The sequence below is a fragment of the Plectropomus leopardus genome, chromosome 3 (genome assembly GCF_026936395.1).
Source record: "Plectropomus leopardus strain MGB_pleo_1.0 chromosome 3, ASM2693639v1, whole genome shotgun sequence".
Taxonomy (NCBI): domain Eukaryota; kingdom Metazoa; phylum Chordata; class Actinopteri; order Perciformes; family Serranidae; genus Plectropomus; species Plectropomus leopardus.
Genome location: NC_142178.1, coordinates 23,326,822 through 23,352,978, shown reverse-complemented (window position 1 = coordinate 23,352,978; position 26,157 = coordinate 23,326,822). Strand labels below are relative to the sequence as shown.

The 26,157-nt window shown below is 38.8% G+C and overlaps 1 protein-coding gene and 1 long non-coding RNA gene across 3 annotated transcripts in view; one reads left to right on the top strand and one right to left on the bottom strand.

Moving 5' to 3' along the window:
- LOC148189992 (uncharacterized) overlaps positions 1–26,157 on the bottom strand; it is a 102,897-nt gene that overhangs the window by 11,726 nt on the left and 65,014 nt on the right. The window contains exons 5-7 of the long non-coding RNA XR_015776267.1: positions 10,198–10,268; positions 7,367–7,445; positions 2,340–2,499 (exon numbers count right to left, since the gene is read on the bottom strand). This is a non-coding gene — a long non-coding RNA (uncharacterized LOC148189992). The remainder of the gene's footprint in view (positions 1–2,339; positions 2,500–7,366; positions 7,446–10,197; positions 10,269–26,157) is intronic.
- Positions 3,709–6,945, top strand: lsm6 (LSM6 homolog, U6 small nuclear RNA and mRNA degradation associated). 2 transcript variants are annotated; one of them, XM_042485491.2, is made up of 4 exons: positions 3,709–3,840; positions 4,289–4,387; positions 4,487–4,600; positions 6,217–6,945. In XM_042485491.2, exons 2-4 carry the CDS (start codon positions 4,294–4,296, stop codon positions 6,249–6,251), a joined length of 243 nt encoding a protein of 80 aa, XP_042341425.1. In that variant the 5' UTR covers positions 3,709–3,840; positions 4,289–4,293; the 3' UTR covers positions 6,252–6,945. The 2 variants fall into 2 exon arrangements, with proteins under 2 accessions (XP_042341425.1, XP_042341424.1); XM_042485490.2 differs by lacking the exon at positions 3,709–3,840 and adding an exon at positions 3,870–4,128.

Below are 26,157 nucleotides of genomic sequence, written 5' to 3'. Positions count from 1 at the left end.
ATTCAGCACTTTATACATATTTGTCATTTTATGTATGCACATACTTGCACCAATTGTTTCTGTTATTATTGTATTTCTATGTTATATTTTTACATACTTTGTGCTAGTACTTATTTCTACTTTCTAAAATTCTCTACACTTGGCATCGGGGCAACTGCAACGAACCACAATTTCCCCCTGGGGATCAATAAAATATTTCTGATTCATATAAAATTATAATACATTAAGACAAAAAATACCAAGAGCAATTAGACACGAAACAGGAAAATCTGCTACATTAAAGCACATGCAAAGGTGTGATCTCTAAGTACGTCTGAGTGTAAATAACATTTTAATAGTGAGGTTGTAAACTGGTCTTCAGAAGAAATGAATTTGGTATACATGCAAATTAGCTTAATTGCCAAAATGAGCCTGCACGGTTCACTGTTAAATCATATATCTTAAATACTGACCATCAGCCATCAGATGGGTCAGAGCTAGAAGCAAAAACAATGCTAACGCTCGTGTATTTAACTGCTATTACAGGGCATGTAAAAAAGGCTTGGCATTTAAAAGGTGTACTCCTACACACTTCAGTTGTAAATAATGTATAGGCTGCAGGATGTGTGTGCATCACTGACATGTAATCCGTGGTAAAATGGGATGTGATGTTGACGACGATTTTAGACCACAGTGTCAATGTTTACAATTAACCCCCATTTCAGCTGAATGATTATCTTGCCTTGGTGAATTTTCTGCAGGTTACAGGCAAAACACACTTATCTCAGGGCCCCTGGATACTGCGATTTGTCTGGGATTGCTCAGTTCAAGCATATTTTCTCATTGCCTGCCCAGTTACTAGACTGCATATTAAAACATCCGAATCAAATGCCAGTAAGGATGTAGCCTTGGTCGTAAGTTAAAGTTTTATTTTAACCACAAATTTTATGACCTGGAAAAAAATTACCACATTATTATTACATTATTGGTTTTATTATTAAGCAATCAAATTATGGGTAGTTACATTTGGTGCATTCAGAGACAGAGCTGCATAATGAGTGCGCCACATTTCAAACAGCAAAAAGCCACTTTCTATTACGACTAAGGCCATCTATTATGATAACAAAGGACGAGTAAATGTAAGTGCACAGAGGTCATTTTTGAAGGCAACAGAGATAAACTGGGATTTTTTTCTTTCCTAAAATTTCCTTCAAAGCGAGAAACAACGAAGGGAACAGGGGACAAGGGAGAAAAAAATCTTCATTGAATATTCATTAACCGGTGCCTAGGTGTATACATGGCTCTTAACCACTCTTGTTTATGACTTAAGGACTTGTAGTACTGACCTTAGTTTAACACAGCAGCAGATACCAAATTAACCTCTAGCCTCCACAGGGCTAGCCATGCCCTGCTAACAAGCAACCTGTCTAGACACACAAGAAGTACTTTATGATTCCACCTCTCACAATCCTCTCTCTCTCTCTGCCTCTCTCTCTCTTTCTCTCAACCTCTCTGTCTCTGTTAACACGTACTGGCACATCCTCCCTCCCTCTATCCTCTTCTATCTTTCACCTCACCATTTCATCCCTATTTTGCCCCTGCACCATTTTTCATGTACCTCCCAAGCTGTGCAGTGTGTGGGTCATGCACCCAGCAACCACAGTTTTATCAGATGGTGGACTTTCTCTTATCCTTCACAACACAGCCTGGCCATAGCAGAGTAAAATAATGAAAAGATCTAAAAATCAACAGGTTGCTTGAATTCAGTTACACTCACACAAAAAAGAACCTGAGCGATGATATGATGCATTAATAACTGTACTATATACATATCAAAGCAAACAGCAGATGTCCCTCTCAGTTAATTTTAAGACCAGTGATAGGAATTCCAAAAAAGACTTTAAAAAACATAAAGTCTCTGCTGCAATAAGGTCACCTGACTACTTTTGGGTATTATATACACAGTATGGTTCATATTAAAGGGTCAAGATTAAGAAAACAATTGTACAAAAGGCCTAATAGGCTTCTGTCAACTAAAGCTGAGGAAACTAAAATATAATGTTCTTTGCATGGCAAGACAAATCTCTCAAAAAAGCAAATATTGTTGCATTTTCAATAGTTTTACTGCGTTTAATATTGATATCCACAATCTCTTCTGTCCCTTTTTTTTCTCTAAGAACAAAATACTAAAATTATCAGCAAATAGTGAAATATACTTGTTATATATATATCCCCCAACCCAAGGGTGATACATTGATTGTTTTATTCAGTTCACTATTGTATATGACAAAGAAAAGCATCAAATCCTCACATTTAAGACAAATCAATTTGACTTGTTGTTGCAGCTCTACTGTACTTACAGTTTGCACTCAGATCCAGACATTGTTCTCTTTTCCATCCTGGCAGATCAGACCTTAACCCAGCATCCGTACATCTGGTGACCAGCTTCATGTCCACTGTCCAGCAGCAGCCAGAGACTGTGAAAGTTTGCATGGGTCCATGGAGGCTGTGCTATAAAAGCTAAACATAGTGCAGGAGACAAGACATACATTTCAAGGTCAGATTATGTGGCGTACAGGTCTGTGAAATTCAGTGCATTCCAGGGATCACTTTGAAAATGTATAATTTCTTCATAATAAAGGTTTACATGGTCATATTTAGATGTTAGGATTCATTTTTCTATTGAAAAGAATGACATAAAACAAACCACAAATCCGTATTTGTAAAAGAAATGAAAGAAATGAAGAATTTGAACTTTGAACTTAAAATGAATCAAGATGTGTTAATGATCAAAATGGCAATTTTTTTTCATATTGCTTCTGTTTTATGGCCTTTTTAAATTAAAATTCTATGTTGGTTTTATCTTTGTTTTTATAATGAGTTTCCTTGACAACTTCTTTTAAAGGTATTGAATTTGTAGTTTTGTGTTTTACCATGAACAGTCTGCAACAAAAATGATCTTGCTGTGACAATATGAAAATATGAAATATTAAACACACATTTACAAATAACCAAATACTAAGAGGAAAAGTCACTTAGATTTTCCTGGGAGCTGGGATTATACTGCTGTTATATGCATCACCTCAGCATAAGACTATGCTGACTATACTAATAATATTTTAGAATACTTCAAATATCTATATAGAATCAAATATTGAACCTACTATGATCTTATCTTCATGTATCTATAATGTAAAGAATTATGCAGCTGTGGTTATCAGAATAATTCTCTAAAAATACAGAGATGTAAACAACTTTAGAGACCACCTGTAAACTTTACAATTTAAAATGCTTGTAATTCAAATGTAAAACTGTTGAAATTACATTTTTAAACTTTAATTTCTGCAATTCCAACACCAGTCACCTTATGTGTAAACCCCCTCAAATTAAAGTAATAGTTAAAAATCTACACATTATAAAAAATATAATCATTTTTCTTTCAATTTCAAATAGCTGTTATGGGCATATAAGTTAACTTTTTTGTCAATGTCCTAAAATGTATGCCAAAACATTTTTTTACAGTAACCATCAAGGAAAGTTTTAAGAAACATTCAAAAGTAACACTCAAATGTTTTAAGATTTATTGTAAAATCCATTTGTAGGCTACATATTTATCTGTAAATTATAACATATGAGTTTGTAAAATGTTATACAGTTACTTTTTTTTTTTTTAATCTACCTTACACTAAAAAAACCCTTATTTTATCACTGACATGTAATTTTAACAGAAGTTTGAGTTCTCCCACTGTGTCACCGCGCTCTTCAGAGGTTTGTCCTCACTCAGTCGCCGTACACTGCTCGCCTTTGATTGGTCAATCCCCGGCCCATGCCAAATACGATCGTTAGGAGAACGTCTGTCGGGTAAGTGAAATGCGATCAAACATGCAGCTAATAATAACAATTATAAGATGCAAATAACTCTTTGAGCTCTCGCTTCGATTCCAATAAACGTTAACAATGTAATTACAAGGATAATGCCCCTCTCGCATAGTTATACGCAAAAATAATCGATGTAGAGTTTACGGTTAGCGTGTTAGCTTCAATGATTAGCAAGCAACTAAAGCTACTTTCCCCACACTGCCTTTTAGCCATTATCAGTCATTATCGATAGTGTTTGTTCACATCAGAAACACTGATAACTTCCCACAGGTAATACATACAGTAAAAAAAGACTATGGGTTTGAACGAGTTAGCGAGTTAGAGTACGAGTTAGCTGGTGTAACGCTAGCAAGCTAACGTAGCTACTAGAAATACACTGCGACCATAACATCTGACATTACTGTTTGTCTTCTGCTCTTTAAAATTACAGTCAAGATGAGTCTGAGAAAACAAACCCCGAGTGACTTCCTCAAGCAGATAATTGGGAGACCTGTGGTGGTCAAACTGAACTCTGGAGTCGATTACAGAGGTAATGTAACACACCTGACCCGTTCAGCATATCCACTTGTTGAAGTTGTCTTCAGCTCAACCACTTCTTCTCTGAAAAATGTGTCTGATCTGTCTGCAGGTGTCCTGGCCTGCCTGGATGGTTACATGAACATTGCCATAGAGCAGACTGAGGAGTACGTCAACGGCCAGCTCAAGAACAAGTATGGAGATGCTTTTTTAAGAGGAAACAATGGTAAGACTCTGCAATTTATATTCATATCTATGACATATACATACATTTTTGCTCTTCAAGACTTGGGGCGGTGCATATCAAATATATGTGGAAAAGTTCTTCTTGTACAAGCCGAGATTAGGGAGGTTATAGCAGTGGAGTTCAGAGAGAAAGAGGAAATTTTGTAGATTTGTCGGCCACAAGCATAACATTTTAACTTTTCATTGCAGAAAAATCACATTTTTTAAAAAACTAATAATGTCAGTGATGTTTCTTATATTTTCAAGTGTCCCAGTGCCCATATCACTGAATTTTGGACAGTGCAGTGATGTAGGCAGAGGTATCTCAGAAAGTATGTCACTGTAGATTAAAAATGAAATGCTTCTGATACTATTTTATATTCTGTATTAAATAAGATGCCATTAGTTGATGCAAAAACATCTACTCTTCCTGGGGACCACACAAAACATAATAATAAAAAAAAAAAAAAGACACAGTCGAACAGTTAACAAAATAGTTTAAGAAACAAAGGGTGACAAATAAAAACAGATTTAGTGATAATGCAAAGCTTTGCTGTTCAATAAACAAAAAAGTCATATGGCTCAAAAAAACATGATGGGTAAATAAACACAGAAATCAGAAACATACTAACATTGTAATCAGATGTTTTTTGTTTTGTCTTTTCAATTTTAATTTTAAAATGTTTCTTTTACTTTACCTTATTCATAAATTAAAAAGAAAAAAAGTCAAAATAATCTCTTTAAATCAGGCTATCATGTGTAAGCTAGCTTTAGGAGCCTTCTTGCTTATCTTATTTTTTTTTCTTTTTTAAATGAGTATATGATATAAACATATATACAATTATTTTGTCTGCTCTCAGTCTTTGATGAAGAAAGTATTGTCTTAATTTTTTTGTAAGTTCTGTATTCTCTGTAACATTCAGAACCTAAAGAATCTGTTGTTTTATCTGCACCCTGCTGTCTAGAATTTTCCTTACACCAGCCTTGTACTGTATTTACGGTGTCAGTTCCCTCTGGGATATGAGTCATGCTGGACAGTGGAGTTCTCAGTGTGATAAAAGGGCCAACAGCTAAAGATAGGGCTATTTTAGTCAAAACAAAACAGGCTGATAAATGCAGATTCAAGTAAAAGTAACAGTTAGTGTACCTGACGGCTATTATATACTGTCTGCAACCCGACACCTCCATTCAGAATGACCAGGTCACAAAAAAATGTGCAAGTTATCTCTAGCTTGAGAAATGTGACTGTTTTTTACACAATGAGATCTGCGTCAGTGGGTCTGTGTTTCCCACAGAGAATTTATTTGTGGTTGACCATGGGAAGTTAAGGGAGGGATGACGGCACACAGCACGGAGCATCAAGAATCAGCTGTAAAGTTGTATTACTTGTATTCTCAACCCATCTATAAAATTCCACTATGCCGCAGACATGTTTCCCTGAGGTCAGCTGTGTTTGTTTGGGTCATCAGCCTCTTAGAGCACCCTTTATTTCAGCAAAGCTGAGAAATTCTCATGTGATCATGGGCACATCGGATGACCATACGATGAGAAATTGTGTCAATAAAATTTAGTAAAAATTATAATGCTTTTCCCTTCTTTTCCCATCTCTCTCCACAGTCCTCTACATCAGCACCCAGAAGAGGAAAGTGTAATGAAGACCACTATTTTTTTTTTTTTTTTCATTTTAATTTTCCAGTGTTTGATGTGTCAGTGGACAACTGTCCCATGTTTTTAGTTCTGTAAAGCCTGACATCCTGATACATGTTTGTTTGTTTTTGTAAAAGTGGACTAAGTAAATAAATCCTGAGTTTTGATTTATGTCTGATTTAGTGAATATTATTTACACACGTTGGTGTCAAAAATACAGTTTCTTATTCTGTTCTCAGTTGTTCTTCATAAAAACGTAAATGTAGGGTTTGAAGTGACTGTATCATTTCAACAGGCAGGCCTCATTTTCAAAGAAGTAGTTCATATTGTTATATCTTGTGATTTAATTCTTGAATATATCAGGCCTCTCTACTGCCTGTGGGACTGTAGCAGTGGAATAAAAAATGGGTGTTTTTTTGGCTAAATCATTCACTCAAAGTTTATCCCCGGAGCAAGCAAGGAGCAAGCAAATCTGCCACTGATTTACCACGAGGCTTCAAAAGGATTAGAACATAATTTTGTAATTTGTCACTAGTAATGTGCTAATTTTGTAATTGATCTTGATACGACTTGCCTGCAGAAACCCATTACTGAATGGCCTGTGTACAAATGTTCTCATCGTCCTGCATTTACTTTATATTACAAGTAATATGATGAACAGCTGTTTTGTATAACTCAAAATAAAACTGCTCAAGTATGTTTTTATCTTAAGCGTCCTTATTTTCAAACTGAACATGAGTGATGTTATTGACAGTTTTCCTACAGCTTTATATGTTCAGTAATGTACCTGCACCTGACCTTTTCCAGTATCCAGGAGAGTAAATTGTGCATGTGATTATAGAGAACCCATACAGGCAAAAGTAACTTGTTGCTTCCTCTAATGCAGCATTATGGAACAATACAATATGTACCTGTGAAAGAAAATGATTCTCTTACTGGCCATTTAAACATCCATTACTGAACAACACAAAAAGAATGTGACTGCAGGACCAATCCATAAATGGTGCCACCTGCAGGCTGCATTAACATGTAAACAGATCTGTCAGATCAACTCCCACTGCCCTCTGCTGCAGACCTCCATGTTTTAGTGCTTTCAAACATCTCAGAACACACAGCTTACCTTTTGTCATCTGTGACTGCACATAGATGTTCTTTGTTCAGACGTCAGGGTTTGGATTGGCTCTGCCGTCTCCATTGCCCTGTGAAAATGAATGCAGAAGCATATGCAAGGAATTGGAAGTTTATTCCATTTCAGTGTGGCCTGTGGTAATTTAGCAAATGAGTTCAAAAGTGGCATCACCTCATTACGCTAAGATAAGAATGCTATAAATATATGATTCATTAGGCTCTTAATGAGAATGCTGAGTGAGGAGGCAGTGAGGGGAATTCTTTTCCTTCCAAGGGTGGATTTTTGAGAGCCTTGTTTTCCAACCTGTACATGCGCACTCTGGCCCCTGGAAGGAGACAAAAGGCTGCCAAGGTCAGGCCCGACTTGAGAATGAAGGACGCGTTATTGATCAAACTCTGCCGAGCTGCAGCTGTAGAGAGGGAATGTTGGGGGGGTTGAGCTGCAACACACACACACACACACACACACACACACACACACACACACACACACACACACACGTGCGCGTGCGCGCATACAGGCAGACATAGGCACTGAGTGATGTGTACACAGAAACGCATTGTACACAGTGCAACACACAAAGAATCATTATGGCACCTAGTGAGGGTTAGTACAGGCAAATATTTACCCACTGGAATCATAACTGAGCCGCTGGCTGTGTGGCCTCGCAGGGAACCCAATTAATACCATTCACGCAAATGACCTAGTGGCAAACGTCATGCTATTGAACCACAAAAACACTGTGAACTGATGCAGTCACTCTTTCATTTGCATGTCCGTGTCAACATCTGAGTATTGATTTTAGCCTTGCAGCCCCCTTTTTCAAGCCTACATTGACATAATGTGCACAATGAATGAAAAAAATAGCCCTTTTTTTAAAATTCCATTTAGTTTTTTCAAGATTTCTTTTCTTCTTGTCTGGCGTAGTTTGTTTAGGGCACTGGTCCACTCACCCAATAAAAGCAGACTAGCTCAGGGGCTGCCTGGCGGAGGATGCTGCAGTGGCTCAGGGTTGACGTATGGAGGTGAGTGATGGAGGGGAGAGGACAAAGGAGGATAGAATAGGTGACAGCCTTGTTATGTAGGAGAAAAAGCAAAAGGGGGAGACGCAAGTCTTACAGCACCACCAGCTGCCGGAGCTACAACACTACAGTGGAGACACAGAGGGGAGTACGGATGGAGGAGGGAGGGAGGGAAAGTGGAGTATGACTTTGACCCTGACTGATCACTGCAGCATGACTGTCTAGCCTTTTCACAAGGGATCAAAGGATGACAAGGACAACCTGAAAATCAGTGATTTTTTTTCCCCATGTTTGGCTGTGCCATGTTCTCATTTGGACAAGGACAAATCTCTGTTTTCTTCTATGCAAATCTATTCAGAGTGGATCTTTTCATATAAATGATTTCGTCAGGGTTGGCGGAGAGTTTGCTACACATCAGGAACATTCAAGTAATTTTTCTTTTCCTGACGCTTTTTTTTTTCTTCTACTGTTGCACATATTCAGCAGTATCAAGGTGAATCACCACACGGTAACAAATGTATTGTGTATGTGTGTGCGTACGTGTAGATGAAATAATGAGGCGAATGTAAAGAGATAATATCAAAAACACCTTGAATGCAACACCACAAATAACAGCCTCATAACTCACCGTTTGGCTCAATCAACACCCTCTGTTAAAAAAAGCCCAATAAGTCAAACAAAGATTTTGTTGCATTAAATTACACTATCATTGCATCCACTGCCTGTATGTGTAGATGTTCGTAACAATCTGTTTTTGCAAGTGTTAAAAGGCCCCCCTCCTCACAGGGTACTGGGATCTGTGCTGTCCTGCGTGAACTTGACCAGCGTTAACCTCTGCCTGACAGCCTGTCATGTGTTTAGGATGTAAATGATGGCGGTGACCTCCCAGACTGTGTCTCTGCTCTCACAATCCACTGGCTGGGTCAGAGGTCCTGTTAGGTTACTGCAGAATAAACAAACACCTTAGAAACAGCGCAACAATGGCTGACTGATGTTGAAAACAGCTGTTACTGATTATTAAACTGAACGCTCTTTGTTTGTCCATTAATCAGATATGGTTATTTCCCTCAGAATATATCAGGATGAAGTGTGCATTACTGGGGGTTTGATCCAGACGGCTGCCTGCTCCACTTGCTTGTCTTTCAGTAACCTAAATCCAAGTTCAAGTTTGACGGTTGTTTTGATCCTAATTGAGTGTGAGGGCCTGTGCTAGCCTCTGCCGCTCTGCAACCCCTAGGCTCTTTATTTAGCCTCGAGGACAGTCAACCTTGGCCAGAGATGTGACCCTTGACCTTCTTATCTGGAGGAAGCTATTCCCAGCATGGACAGGGGCTTCCGTGATTTATCTTGGCTCCAAATGGCAGCATGATGCAGATGGTAAGGTTAGAGGAGTGTAACTAGGTACCTTTCAGGAGGCCAGATAGCAGTACTGTTGCACACGCGGAGCATTTTTATGTGTTACGGTCTCTATGAGCATCAACAGAGTCGCAGACAACAGCCAGGACAAAGTCGTGCATGGTGCAGTTACGTGGTCCACGTGAGTCCTTGAACCTTGACCCCCAAAAGGCTCTCCAGCTGTCACACAACAGAAGGGTCTATTTTGGAAACACACTTGCTTGAAATCTCTTACTAGATTATGACCATATTGTATTATTGACCATGACCTGACCTACTTACAACACAATAAGCTGAGTGGATGTGAATACAAAGCACATCGTCACTATTCTGCTCAACAGGTTAAAAGTTGTTTTGTTGATTCTTTGTTCTGTTACTGGTGTGTCTTAATGAACTTTTTCATACCTATTACAACACAAATAGGTGAGGCTTAAGGGTTGGGGTAAAGTGTGGCATCCATCATCATCTTCTGTATCCTGAAAAAGCAAAAAAAAAAAACAAAATTAATTTTGTGAAAGAGGCCATTTTTCACAGCTATAGATTTAACTGGGAATCAAGTCAGACATCCAGTGTAACATTGTTTCTTTTTCTCTAACCTGGACCCTAATTTCCCACCTTTTTGTGTCTGTGTGTGGTGCACACATGTTGTGAGTGGTCACATTACAAATTGTTTTGCAGCAGCCGGCTGCAATGCTCTCACTCAATACTGGACCAATTTCAAAAATTGCTGTTCCCATCAGTTACTGTCAGTTACTGGTCCTGGTTAAAAAAATACAGCAAGTTACCCTTAAAATCACAAAAATGAGAACTTGACACTGGACTTTTCGTTTGAAGATGTCTTTTCTTGTCTTGTTGAAGATCATGCGATGTCAGTAAAAGCTCCAGAAATACTACTAAATGGATCTTGGATGATGCTGTTTTGTCAAACATGGACGAAGAGTCCTCTAAATGCAAAATGCAAAATGCAAAAAAAAAAAAAAGAAAAGATTTTTGAATATCTGCAGATGTAGATGTGTGACACAACAACTGAGCAAACTCCTCCCACACATAAAATTATGCGATAAGCTCCTAAAATGCTACTAAATTGACCTTGGGGTGACATAGGTTTATCAAATTTGAGTTTTAGGTTTCAACCTGTAAAATCTATGAACAATAACAAGCAAATAGCAATGCCAGGCAGGCCTTGAATAACCGAACAACTTGAATTTTTTTTTTTTCTGGCCTAAAATACAGCTTTGAAAGCAAAATGTGCAAATGCTGTGTGATTTGGATATTCTGGAAGACTTGACTTGACAAGTTTTAAAACCTGAATTGTGCCTTTTGTTGGGAATATTGCATGTCCTAATGCCATAAAGTTAATTTAAAAAAATATTCTTAACCTGAAAAACAAATGTACATGTGTCAATGTAATCACTTCAAAAAAGCTCTCATAGTAAAAATTCTGCTTCAACGCTCTGTTTTATTCCACGTTATTCACAAAGTACTTGGTAGCATAGAATTTAAGGTTTGGAAGGTTACCGAATGGCCGTCTTGGGACCTTATCTCATGAAATGGTATATTTAAAAATGAGGTCATCAGCGCTTGTGAGCAATAATTAGTGAATATGAAGTAAACAGCCCGTGTCAAAGAGCCATTTTCAATTGCCTTTTTGCTTCATAAAGGCTATTGCTTGTTCTGTTTGTCAGCCAAGTCTCACTACTATGCACATGAGATTTGCATGAAATACAAACTAACCCCGCACTCGGGCAATTAGCCTCCATTACGCCGGCGTTCCAATTGCCAATTTGTCTGCCATGCAAGGTAATCCGCAGTGTTGCTGGCAAGCACCCAAAATGGTAATAATGGTATTGCAAGAGTCTTTTGTTGTTGTTTCCTCTCAGACTAACGGCCACAGGCGGCTGGTGTGTCACTGGATGAAATGTTGAGGAAGTGGAAATGTTTGCACGGCAGTCAGGAGTCACGACATGACCCTTTGCCCTCGAATGTTACAGTCCAAAGCTTTTAAGCTGCAGTTGTTTAGAATATGGTTTTACTCTGTCTTACTGAGTTATTCAGGCTTGGTTTTATGTTTTCTTCTGTTGTTGTGTTTTTGGTCTGACTCTGTTTTGAGTCAGACCAAAACAAAAAATCTGCTATCACCAGTGTTTTTATATTAATAGTAGATTAACTAAGATATCCAGAATAAATGTTGGCAGTGTACATTTATGCAGATTAGAAGTCAAATTTGTACATTTCATACGTAGCCGATATGTTGAAATTTGATATTTTTTGTTGTGACAACTCTGGGGTGTGTGGTGAGGTGAAGCACAAAAACCACTTGTTTAGGTTTAGGAAAAAATCACATTTGGCTTAAAATACCAGATTTCATCTCCACAAACACAGCTGGAAATGTCCCCACATCTCGTAAAAAAATACCTGGCTTGGTTGTCACAGACTGATATGATACGTATGAACTGTGCCAATGTAACATATTGCAGAAATAAACAATGCCAACATCTTATTTGGGCAGCTGGATCAAATGACTATGTGTATTTGAAAGAGCAATAGTTTTATTTCACCAAGTTCCACCTTATCGTTTTAGTTTTAAGGCCTGCAACTTAGCTGTCTTTTCTGTCTCACCTCTCTCGGCAGCTCTGTTCTAGCCACAGCTGTTTACATAGTTTGAAAAACCCACTGTATGTTCGCTGCCCAGCTCAAAGCAGTCGACAGACAAAGTCAAACCCGACCCTGAACATAATCTAGCATTAAGCAGCAAAACAGGCACAACTTTGTCTTGCAAAGCTGCGCTCACAATGTTCTTGTGCAATGAGGAATTATTACCGCCATTTTGGGGGGTTTGCACTTGAAGCTGTTCATAATTCGAAGAAAAAAAAGTTGTATTTGCTGTAACACTAACTACATCCACACAGTAGTACATGAGGCAGATAATCAAAATCACGTTCCTCCTCCTCCTAATGGTGGTCAAGATCAAGATTCTGTTACTGCACTGCCTATTTCTCTCCTTAAATGTTTCCAGAAACATAATTTAGTGTACTGTTTAGCTGTGAAATGAGAGAGTTTGTGACGCGACCGTCATGTTGAAAAATGAAGCGAAAACCTAGCCTCTCCCATCAGTCGAAGCAAACTACTACAAGCGCTACCAGGTGGAGGAGGAACATGATGTTTTTTTTCACTGACAGTCTGTTTCATGAAATACTGTCTGGATAAAGTGACAGTTTAAGCAAAAATGAGAACACTTTATTTTCAATAAAGTTACGAACTGAAGCTTTAATGTTGGGTTAAATTGTTAAAAGCAGTTAAAATCTGCTACCTTTACTACAACTTCTTTGATCGTCCAACCGCTCGTGTCTGTTGCCCTGTCAGCCTTTGTTGTGGTGTAGTGCAGCGTAACTGCAATCTCAAGACCTATCTTTTTAGTTCGGCTTTTATCTGAATTATACCTATTTTTTATTGACTATTTATTTATACATTTATACAGTCTGTTTTACTGTATTATTAGATGGTATATTAACTTATAATATTTTTTATATATTATGTATATATATTTATTTATTTTTATCTATAGGTTTTATCCTTCCTCTGGTGTTTCCTCACTTCCTCAGTTCCCGGTTTTAATGAATACTCTTATTTCAGTGCTTTTTATCAAAAAGTCTTGCTTTTTTTATTCACGTGATTGTGTACTCTGTGTGTGTGTGTGTGTGTGTGTGTACTTCTGGTTTTGTTGTATAAAGCACTTTGTGTCACAGTTTTGCTTATAAGAAAAGTGCTATACAAATTGCGTCTGAGTGATTGATTGATTGTGATACCACAGTGTGACCTGATGTAAACGATTGCATTGAGGAGTAAAATGTTATTTTAACTGATAGAATCGTCACGACTAAAAAAATACAAGCCAAGTTGTTTAATTATAAACATAAACAGGAATTTCCCTTCAATGGTACTTTTCTGACAGCTTATAATATAAGCCTATTATTGTTAGAATGGGAGACTGTACGTGCCTTGGTATGTGTGTTTGTTTCACTTTGTGTGTCCACAGTTATGGAGAGAAGCTCAGTGGTTTGACTCGCTGCACTCAGAGTGCCTGTGATATTGCTCAAGGGTAAAGCCAGACAGAAGAGTTATGACTTCAGCTCATCTCTGGCCATCAGGGAGGTCATAAGGAGGCTACAGTCACACACACACATTTACCTAACACTCAGGAACACACACTAAGCAACCTAATCTATCATGAACACACACATGCACAGACGCACACACTTAGACACTGGACTAGGGCCAGTATCAGAGTCAGGGCACTGTCATAAACACAATTACAGCCTTTCAGTCTTGGGCCCAGGCTCAGGCTCTCTCCCCTCTGTTTGTGTGTGTGTGCGTGGGTGTGTGTGTGTGCGTGTGTGTGTGTGTGTGTGTGTGTGTGTGTGTGTTAAAGAGAGGGACGGATAGAGAGAGACTATGTGAACATTTGCGTCACAACATATTATGAGGCAGACGAGGGAGAGCACCTTTCACATCAAGATATGATTTCCCGTAGAGCGCAGCTCAGGAACAAGAGGCCATTAAATTCAATGTGACACTCCCCAGGTTAGCCACTGATGCTTTTTACGTGGGCGTGTCACTTTGAGAGTTTTTAACGACCGTCATGGAAAGTGGAGAGAGGATGCTCTCCAGCTTTCTCTCCCTTACACACACACATCCCTGGGCAGAAGCTGGCCATACTATTTGAGGAGCAGCTTTTATTAGGGAAGATAAAGGTAAAACCTGAGGGAGACTTTTATGAAGTGCCAAAAGTGAAGGCTTTTAACTGTGCATACAAACTGCAGCTTGAAACATATATTTTTTCATGTATTGTGACCATCGATTTAAGCTTTTATAACCTTAACTTAAATGTCGAAGGTGATGTTTTGGGGTATTTGCATGTTATCTGGGCCGCCACCAGTCCCTTGGCTGCTGCACTGTGTTGCTTTAAGATGTGTTGTCTACATTTCCAAGACATATCTAAGCCCCTTGTGCCCTCTTGTGGCAGATCTCGGTGGTGATCTCACTCCCAGCCAGCCACTCAGCCCTCTTGTTCCTTATTTTAATTGACCTGGATTTGTTCCTTTGCTTTGCTGTAATGAAAAAACGAGAGGTGCCCCGAGACTGAAAATCCTGTCAGCTTCGCCCCGCAGCAATTCCCACACCCCAAAACTGGGTCCCCTTTACAAGATCTACTGTTTGAAGCTGAGCAGAAATAAAAAATTTAAAAGACCTGGGTGCTTCAATGCCTTTGCAATGAATAATTAAGAAATATGCATTTCCAGATAATGGAGAAGGGAATTTTAATACAATTGGATGTAAATTCATTGAAGAAACACTTTGGCATATATTTGTGTGGGGCTTGTACATGAGTTTGTCTTGTATCCTTATTTCTCTGTGTAAAGAGATGGTAAAATATTCATCTCCGCATTTCACACTGAGCTTGCCTTTATGTTAAACATAGAGGATTACTTTTTAAAAAACAGAAACCTGTACAAATGGGACATGTGCTCATTCAGGTCCTGCACTAAGAGAATACGAACAGGGATACTTTCACCGCCCGTCTGATACATATACATATTAATGCTGTCTGTGTCTGCTCTTCAACGCGCTGCTGAGAGACTAGTATTATCAATACAAGGCAATCAATAATCTACATCATGAACAAGGTCATTCAATCAAAACATGCTGGATTAAACATTAAAAATGATTCCGTTAGTTTCAAAAATAGAAGGAGAATCAAACTTTGTAATTAATAAATTATACAATGATTTGATAGATACAGCAGCCTTCTATGAATATATGAAATACTATATAAATATACAAAATACTGCATATATATGTGATTAAACACAATCTTCCCTGCAGTAAAAAGATAATAGAGCTTCCCTCTTTTAATGACTAAAATCCTGTAGCCTGATTAAAATAAAGTCAGTTTCTCTCAAGTTGTAAAAAATTACAGATCTAAAATGTATAAATCAGAACAAATGAGTCAGTCATACCTGTCAGCACCTCCATCTGACAGTGTTATATCACATAAAAAGCATATTTGAGAATGAATTGTCCCTCGCTGCTCCTTTGGCTTTTTTTTTTTTTTTCTGTTGTCATTACAGAGACGATCTTACAACTCCCTGTGCAGTTATAATCATAGACCACGGGCCTCTTTGATTTTACACATGATGACTCATCAGAGGTTTAACTCTTCACATTAAAGCCTGGTGACAAATTTACGGCCTCCATACTGGAAGATGAGTTGAAAACGTTGTGCTGCGCTACAACAGAAAACCTCTCTGTCTTCATCACTCATCCCCTGCGATGGCATGGATTGAATCATCTTTGCTCGGGGGCTGGTAGCAGAGAGCCTGGCAAAGCTTGGGCTGAGGTGTGCGTACGTGTGTGCGTGAGTGGTATTTGTTGTGTGTGTGTGTGTGTGTGAGTTTCGTCCTAATTAAGCATCAGCAGCTTCTTGGACCAGGGGGAGGCAAGACTTCACAGCCATTAAATCAGGACAATGCTTTTTGTGTCACTGGTGCTGGCGTAAGATGCCCTGCTTCCCCTCCTTCTCCCTGCATCTCTTCTCTCTCCTTACCCTCCCACCTCCTCCTCCTCACCCTCCGTCAGTCTCACAGCTGCCATGCAGCCTAGGGCTCCAAAAATAAATGATGGCTTCCCAAGTGCATGGTCAAGGCCAGGCAAGTTGGCAGGGCTGGGGATCCTTAGAGAGCTGTAGCAGCGACTTCTCTCTGGCATGCCCTCTACTGGTGGATTATTCCAACTACAACTACACTTCAGCAGCCACATAAACACAAAAATAATAGAAATGTTGTTGAATATAATGAAACACAGAAAACTACTGCTTTGTTGTTGAATCAGTTTCAGCATTAGCATGATTTCACTCTCTCCATGACCCCAGACTGCATATGAGAAGGATTTCTTTTAGTAACTTATTAAATTTGGATGATTGTGTTTGCATGCATGTATTTATGTGTGTATGCAGGTTGTAAGTATGTCATTAATATTTAACATGTTTATCTATATTACTTTACGATACTTTATGTCAATTTTCTTCTTTCCTTGTGAAGCACTTTGTAATGTTTGTTTTTTCTGTATTAACAAACCTAAAAATAATTCCAATACAGCTTTGCAACTTTGGATACCCATCATTTCTTTAACCCTCCTTTTTGGAGACAGATATCTAATCTCTTGGATCTTAACCTCTTGTATACACACTATATGCCAGATCCCAGCAGATATTAAACATCTTTGTCTGATCTCTATCTGGTGTTTGGCACCTGTGCGACATCAATTTGTATTTTGATGAAAGCAAACCAGACAAGTAAAGAATGTTCCCGTCTCCTCTCTTCATCCAAAGTCTCTTTGGGTGACGGAGAAGTGGGAGTGAGGGCACTGACGAGAAGTCAAAGTGGGTCAGTGGAGAGTGTTCCTAATACAGGCATGACCTCAGGCTCAGTCACTCTACAGAAAAAGTAAGGTCAGCAAAGAACCAGCCTGTGTGTGAGAGATGGACTTAGAGAGAGAATATTTAACTTGTCTAAGCATCCATAATATAAGTAACTTAAAGATCAATTGTGTAGGATTTTGGAGGATACATTGACAGAAATGGACTATAATATAATAAGTATGTTTTGTTTGGTTCATAATCACCTGAAACTAAGATTCATTGTGCTTTTGTTTCCTTAGACTCAGCCATTTTTAACTACAAACTGAACTGGTCCTCTCCAACAAAGTCCACCATGTTGTTTCTACAGTAACCTAGCACGGAAAAAAATCACACGCTGGCTCGCGATTGGTCCATTCGCATTTTCAAATCGTCCACTGTGGTTCTCCTACACGCTTGGCACTAATTCCTATACAGTACACCTTTCAGACAAGAGCTGACAAAATTATTTAATAAACTGAATTGTCAATTGACAGCAAATTAATTAATCAGTAACTATTTTCATGATCAATTTATAATTTCAGTCATTTTTAAGTAGAAAATCAAACATTTGCAGCTTCTTAAATGTGTAGATCTGCGGCTTCTCTCTGTTTTATATAAGTGTAAATTGAATACATTTAGGTTTGGAGCTGCTGGTTGGACAAAATAAGACATTTGAAGATGTAACCTGATAGAAATGAGTGTTGGTTAATCAACAATGAAAATGATCATTAGTTGCAGCCACACTTCATATCGCTGTTGGATTTTCACACTTAAGGGTTCAGTATGTAGGACTTAGTGGCATCTATCAACAAGGTTGCAGAACTGAAACTTTTCCAGTGTGCCAAGCGTTTAGGAGAACTACACAGTGGCTGACATAACATGGAAATGTGAAAACCTGTTAATGTGAAAATGCAAACGGTCCTATCCAGAGCCAGTGTTAGGTTTGTTGGTTGTGGGCTACTGTAGAACGGCATGGCATACTCTCGAGTTGAGTCTCAGCAAAAAGCCTCTGAGCTCAAGCTTATTGCAAGTGTGCTGTCTGGCAATGCTTTATATTGTACAGGTGATCTGTACAGGTGTTCTGTCCACACATGGAGAGATTATTCATGCACCTTAAGGCACCATCGAATGCAGAGACATTATAATACTCAGCCCTAAACAAGTGACATGCACGCAAATGTGAAAATGAAATATAAACAGACTGTGCACTTGAACACACATACACACACACACACACACACACACACACACACACACACACACACACACACACACAGACGCAGGGTCATCTGCCCTCCATCCAAACTCAGCAGCACAGCGTAGCAGCTCAGTGCTGTAGAGTGGATGAAGTGGCTTCAAGGCAAGTCCTTTGGTCTGGTATTAATTTTACATACTCAGAGGAGGCCATATATATCTTTTATCCATTTAATTAGTTCTGCTGTTACTAAGTTGGTCAGATCTGTTTTACCCGTATAAGCTGGTCCAGTCAGTCATGGAATTCATCAAATATATGCATTGCATCTCTGAGGACTATCCGGGCTTTAATACATATTCAATGTCTGAGTTATTGTTGTCAGAGGCAGATACACTGAACTGCAGTTCAGAGAATTGGGAGCAATTTAACTTACATTTCTGTACAGCCCCTTATTGACTTTGACATGAAACATTATAAATAATGGCTCAGTCTCCTTAAATACAAATAAATGTTCATAGACACAGACCAGTGTTCAGGGCCTAAGGCGTTTTAGCTTGAATACTTTCCGCAAAACAATTCAGGACATGTGTTGCTTGTGAAATGCAATCAAAACATCTCAATAGATGATTTATTCATTTAAACAAAATTTATACAAGTTTTATAGATGTTTTCCTTTTTCTGTTTTTGTGTAATGCCTCTATAAATGGGAGAGCGGTGCACCAGTGGGTGGACTGGGTGTCCACTAGGGGTCAGGCTGACACAAAACATTCAGCCCCCGCTGAGTGAGCCGAAATAACTTCACACATGCTGAGATGGTTGAACAATGCGAATTAATGTAAGGCCATGTCCTCAAAGAAAAACATCCCCATTTCTGATTAGAAAAAGTGTTCATTTTGATCAAAAATACTTTACTTATTTTCAATATGTTTTATTTATTTTGCAAACCATTAGCATGATATATGGAATTATGTACTAATAAATGTTACATAAAGAGAAACTCTTTAATGACCTAAGAGACAAAAGAAATGTTTGATTAAAACAGATACGTTTATGCAACATGAATATATTAAAGTAACATGTTTATATAATTTGTGGCATTTAAAAGCAGGCTGTTAATACTGTTTACACTATGTTAACCTACATCACAAACACATCAGATTTTAAATACAGTCTGTGTATTTACCTCGAGTGCTGAGCCACGGGCAATGCTATTAGAAATTACTTCAAGCTACATTTTATATTATGTTGCCATTGTTATATACTGTATATTTTCTTTATAACAAGCTTCAAGGCTATAATGATTATATGCATATGCGATCATTAATCACAAATGCAGACCAAGGGATAAAACATTATCAGTACAAATATATTCCAAAATGTCAGTGTTACTGATAAATGTTTACAAAGGTATTTGTTTGAAAGGTGAAACTTGCAGGTGAACGTGAAAGAAGCTAAAACCGAAAGCAGCAATCTTAACAATAACAGTAACACATTAAGTTTATATTATTTGCTTAATTCCTAACATTAAATTCATAGTGGACACACTGTCATTCAATATGTAAGTAACATATTTTAATATCTGCAATGAAAAATATATGTTTTTGTAAAAATAAATTTAATCTAAAATACGACAACACTGAATCGACAATCGACAATGCCGTTACTGGAACATCCATGCATCATATTTCGACTAAGCTTCCCCTCCTGACTTAAACTGTCTTGTGAACTTTTCCTTCAATTTGCAGTTTTCTAATGGCACTCTTTGTTTTGTTTTTTAATTCTGCAGGTAAAGAAAAATTGCCTGAGTTGAATGTGAAGTTTGTGGCTTGTTTGAATCTCAATAAAACGCCCTAAAATTACAAACAACAGGAAAAAAAATCCTTTAAATTTGTAACTGGAGAGAAAAAGTTAGCAAACTTTGCAGGAACAAGTTTAGATTGAGGAGTACAGTAATGCTACTCTAACATTTTTAAATTACTGTCTCTAGCACTCAGTATTTATAATGTTATCCTGGACATTATTTTAATTAATTCATCTCTTTTTATCATGCATTTGGTATACTCATAGAAAACTGATGGATATTTAGAATTAGCCTGTATTTACAGGACTTATTTTTATAGGTTTAACAATCATACTCATCAAGCATAATCAAGACCACATGGGAACAAAAATATAAACTATATGAAGAAAAAAACTCATATGTTCATTAGAGGCAGCAGCATTTAAGGTTTGATCTATTTGGCGAGTGACAGCAGTATATTTTTATTTTTAATTGTTTTTTATTTTTATAAAGTTCCTATCAAAAAACTGCACAAATTGCCACCATGATCCACTAATTTCTTTACACTCTCACATAGCAAACACCAATACGTGTTTCACTGTATGTGTGTTGAAATATGTGTTGGGTATCGCAGGGTGCTAACACACAACACGGTGGGAGCAGCTCCAACATGGTGGAGTCTTTAACAAGCTGTCAGGGGCCATAACATTGTTCTCCTGCAACAGTTAACACAGCACATCGGTGCAGCACCAGGTAGTGACACTCTCAGTGCACTACAGAGCACCTCTGTGGTCCACAAACACACACACACACACACACACACACACACACACACACACACACACACACACACACACACACACACACACACACACACACACAAATAAGAGACTCCTGCTCGCATTCTCACTTCTGGCCCCATACACACCCAGCAGCTAATAGGCGGCAGTGTTCTTGCTTAATGGAAGTGCAGAGAGAGTTCTGCTGTTGAGGTAGATAGGGCCCTCTGGGCAAAAACACATTAACCTATTTGGAGGGCGTGAATTCTAGATGGTGTTATTAGCAGAGAGTCTGAACACCTTGAGCTGAGCTGCTCTAATACTCAGTGTGAGTTTGTGTTTGTATGTCAGAGAGAGAAAGGAGGCGAGAGGAGGAGAGAAAATTCTTGTTTTAGTCGAGTGTCTTAGACCAAAGTGAAGGTCTTAGCTCGATCCATCTCCGCTGTGTGAATCAGCAGGTTGGTGGAAAAGCTGGACTTCCTTCACTGAGAGTTTTATTAGCCATTTGGCTGCTGCACAACAAATCAATGCAGCGCACTGAAAAGAAAAAAAGTGGCCGAAACAACCAGTCATTTGATTTTGACAGAAAAATGGGCAGAGTTCGGGGTCCGCTTGACGACAGGTCATGTTGTCTTGCCCTTAAAAAAGCAATAAAATCACTTCACTGTCACTGCCACTGCTACATACTCAATTTTGCAGTAAATGCTTTGAAAAAAGGGAGCAATTACGCTTATGCCATCCACCAATTCTATCCAATTAGCCAATTAAGGCTAATTACAGTTTTAGCTTTGGCACAAGGGTTTTCATAATTAACCATTTATCAAATCTCCACCCTCTTTCTGTGCAGAAGACACCCAGGCTGCAGAGCAGAGGAGGCTGCCTCCTGCTCCGCCACACTCCCAAGTCCACCTTTCCCCAGGGGAGTGAAGCCGGAACTGGGCTCCAGTTTGCATCATATTTCCCTGATTACCTTCTTGGAGAGGTAAATACATTTTTATTTGACCTCTTTTAACCAGAATGTTAATTAAACATTACTGTATAATTATTTTCTGCACACTAGCAGCCTGGCCATAGATATACAGCATAAATCTGACAATACATGGCCACCTGCACAGTATGAATTCACTGAGGTGGCCACAGGGCGTCTAACCTGAACTGTTCCTCTCCGCCACACACACCACTCTAACCCCTATTGTACTACTGCATTATCTACTTTTAGTTAGATTCTCCGGTTTCACAGTGTAAGTGAATTTCGTCGAGTTGTGCATTATTAAAGGGCAGAAATTATTTATCTAATATTCATTATTTATATTTATACAAGGAGCTTGTCCGCAGGGAGCAGGTCTCATTTTCAGCCTCATATTTTGTAAACAGGCAGTCACAGAAGCGACAGTTCCTCTGATTTAAAGAGACAGGCCTGCTTATGGAGAATGATGCCTACCTTGAATTCAAATGGAAAGGTGATCAATTTTTAATATTTTTTTTTTCAAGCAGCATTTGCATCGACTCATTCTCAGATTCTGCCGCCGCTCCTCCTTTCAGATGGACAATGAGGGCAGACAGGTGAGTTTGAAGTGGGAAAAGGAAAAAAGGGGAAAGCCATGTGTGCCTCAGCCGCCTGAAAACTGGACAACATCAGCTCAGGCAGAAAAAGGATTTATTCAGCCTTCGCTTTGGAAAATTGCAAGAAAGAGAGCAACGTTTGCTCCGTGCTGAACCTTTTGAAACTTGCTAAAATTATCGATAAATGATTAATTACACATTAATTAAACCTGATGACAAACAGAATAAATTATTCAGCCATGGCTTCTTTACTTTTGTTTAAAAATGTCTCACTTTCACAAAGAGTCCACCAAATACCCAAAAACCAACAGTCTCTGCCACAAACTCAAATTCTGCCAAAGTTAAGTTCTCAACTTGCTGGAGGCCTGCACATTAAAAAAGCAGCGTTCAATTGGTCGGTATTGTAACATTCAGTATGCATCTTTCCATGTTAACAGCACAGAGTAGACAGACAGAAGGGTAGCGAGGCTAGACAACCAAGTGTGTGTTTGTTAGCCAGAGTGTGTGTGCCCGCACCTCCACATCCGTCGCGTCTGAGTAGCTTTAAGTACGAACAAAATCGCTTTTCAAAGGGAATAATGTAGAACAACATCATGTCAACTTTAGGATATATTTATATATTTCCTTGGGCCGGCATTAATTTTAAAGCAGCATTTTAAAGTTGAGGAAAAGGGAATGCTGCGCTCAAACCGAGACGAAACAAGAGACACGGGGAGCAGTTATGCAAATGAATGAAATAAATGTCAAAATGGCAGTGAAGAATTGATGAGGACAGAGAGCGCTTGTCTTGGTTGCGAGGGAAGTGGATGACTGAGAGGACAAGTGACGTTCATTTTCAAAGGAAAGTTTCATGCCGATATCATGGCAGCCATTGTGACTTGCAGATAAATTTTAATGCCCCACTCTGACGATTCTGTGTCACTCTCCCTCTTCCTTTTTCTTTCTTTTTTTTTTTTTTTGGGCGAGTACCCATTGCTTTCTCCTCTCCCTATCTTGCTGCGATGACATCCGAACAGACACATGTGCATGTGGTGCGCCAGGACCCAGAAAGCCTGTGCACATAGAAAAGAAAGATGGGGAAAAAAGTCGACATAAAAGATTCATCACAAATGTCTCTAATCCACTACTGCATTGTCAAGAAGATGTTATAAAGCACACATTGTAAATGGATTCTTCCCTCACTGACTAAAGTCATTTCTGCAGAGGGATGGGGGAGTGGAGCCGGGGCGACAGGGGGCATCCTTGTGTGGCACCAGACAAGTACATAGTGTGAGCAGATGAGCAGCACTCTCTGGGACTGCATTACTACCTGTCCCCAGTGCTGCGCTGCCTGTGAGCCCGACTCTAATGTACAAGCCGGCCACATTCCCCTTGTCAAGGCCTTGACGTGCACGTCAAAAATTACCCAACCTAAAGTGACAGCCCCCTTTCTTCCCGTCTCTCCCCTCTCCGCAGCCCGGCCCGCTCTCCAACCTGCTAGAGGAGTGCTTTGAAAGCCAAGACTGCCAATGCCACTCTACAGCGGCAGGCACTTTATTTATTCCTCACTGCAGGCAACGGGAGGTAAAACAATATGGATGGCACTGTGGAAGCTCATAATATTAGCTTTGGCTGTGGGCAATCGGCCATAAATATCACCCTTCCTCGTGGAGCATATGATTGGAGCCACTTGAAGTATCAAGATTTTGAGCAAAGGTCTGAAGGAAAAAATGGGGGAGCGGGGTGTCGCTACCTTTCTTTCATCTCTTATCAAATCACCCTTCAGCTGCTCCATCCTCGCAGCGCAAAGTGACATAAGTCTCTCATGCTTTTAGTGGCACTTTGAAAAATAAGACCTCAGTGAAGCAAAAATAATCACTCTTTTCAACACTTCACTTCATCTGGCGAAGCTCTTCACTCCTCCATTTCAGAGCCCCTTCAATCACATATGATGATATTAAGTATTACTTATTTATTTTCCGTTAGAGAGGTGCAGAGGTTGAGAAAGGGAGGAAGCGACAGGGAGGTGGAAAGGGAGACCCGTCCCGTACCGCAACAAACGCACACACATAGATATCTATACACACACATGCACACGCGCACACAATCTGATACATTTTGTAGGACTTTGATCTTTACCACTGTTTGACATTTACATTGGTAATCACGTAACATTTTATGATCCGCTGTTCTTTTTAACTTCATCTTGGTAATTTGTGTGTGCAAGTGTGTGTGTGTGTGTGTGAGTGTGTGTGTGTGTGAGAGAGAGAGAGAGAGAGAGAGAGAGAGAGACAAAGGGAAGGGGGGGGTGTTTTGGTGCCTTATGACATGTTTCTCTTCAGGACAGATTACTTTTTGATTTATATGGTTTATATGATAAAAAAAGTGACTGCTGAGAGATGTACTGACAAGTGTTTTCACACACACACACACACACACACACACACACACACACACACACACACACACACACACACACACACACACACACACACACACACACACACACTGCATCCTGATGAATTTCCATTTCCCTGAAGAAATGTTCATTAAGATAAGAAAACAGACCGGACCGAGGACAGATATGGACACCTCAACCTGATCCAGAGCAAAAATGTCCTCCAATGCTCTACATGTCCCCACACTGATAGTATCTTTGTTTGCATATCTCTATTACACACAAAGAAATAGAGGGAAACAAACTGTCTGTTTTTAAAAAAAACCCAAAACAACACAGAATAAAAATATAACTTACACACATGGCACAAGGGAAAACAGGGAAACAACTAAAAGTTGGTTAAAAGATCAAAACAAGTATGAGTGTTTCTACAATAAAATACACCCGTGTTCACAACTTACAAGAACTACATTACTATTACAACAATTCTGAAAAGAAAGCAGCGCAGTATTTTCTAAAATTTCTTCCAGGGAACCACAAAGTTTAACTAATTTAAGGTGCTGCATCACCTCCCTCCACTGCAGAGTGTGTACTGGGGATAATAGTGGGCTTCTCCACTTAAATGCAGTAAACTCACATGCTAGTGAAGTTACAAAGTTTGTAACTGTATATCCATAGGTGTAGATTTCAGGGGGACGCAGGATACAGGCCCCATCAATATTTAGAGCATGTGCATTTGTCCTCCCCAATAAAAACATTAATGTAACAGAAAAGACATTTATGCTATTAATTGATGTGTATATATACACACACACACACATATACATTTATATAGAGAGTTTATTTTTTACTTCATTCTTCACTGAATTTGTCTTTGCATGTATAGTTTTTTGTTTTGTTATTATTATTTTCTTTATTATTATTATTATTATTATTTTGTAAAAATTTAGACAAGTGTGTTATGTGTGTGTTGTTTATGACAAAATCAAATAATATCAACTGCTATGCAACAAATATATATATATATATATATATATATATATATATACAGAACTACATCATTTGGTGCAAATAGATAAAATGTTGACAGTTTTAAATAGGTACAACTCCAAAAATGAATTGCTAGCATGAAGTGGAGAGTTCACAGCAGGTTAGCTGAACATGCCAAAAATGTAAAATTACCTATGTAGTTGCAAATTACAGAAACACATACAA

Bases quoted from the DNA above. Each gene is read 5' to 3' on its own strand.
- lsm6 (XM_042485491.2), top strand. From the start codon at position 4,294: ATGAGTCTGAGAAAACAAACCCCGAGTGACTTCCTCAAGCAGATAATT. The intron at 4,388-4,486 runs GTAATGTAACAC...ATCTGTCTGCAG, and splicing joins CTCTGGAGTCGATTACAGAG to GTGTCCTGGCCTGCCTGGAT. The intron at 4,601-6,216 runs GTAAGACTCTGC...CTCTCTCCACAG, and splicing joins TTTTTTAAGAGGAAACAATG to TCCTCTACATCAGCACCCAG.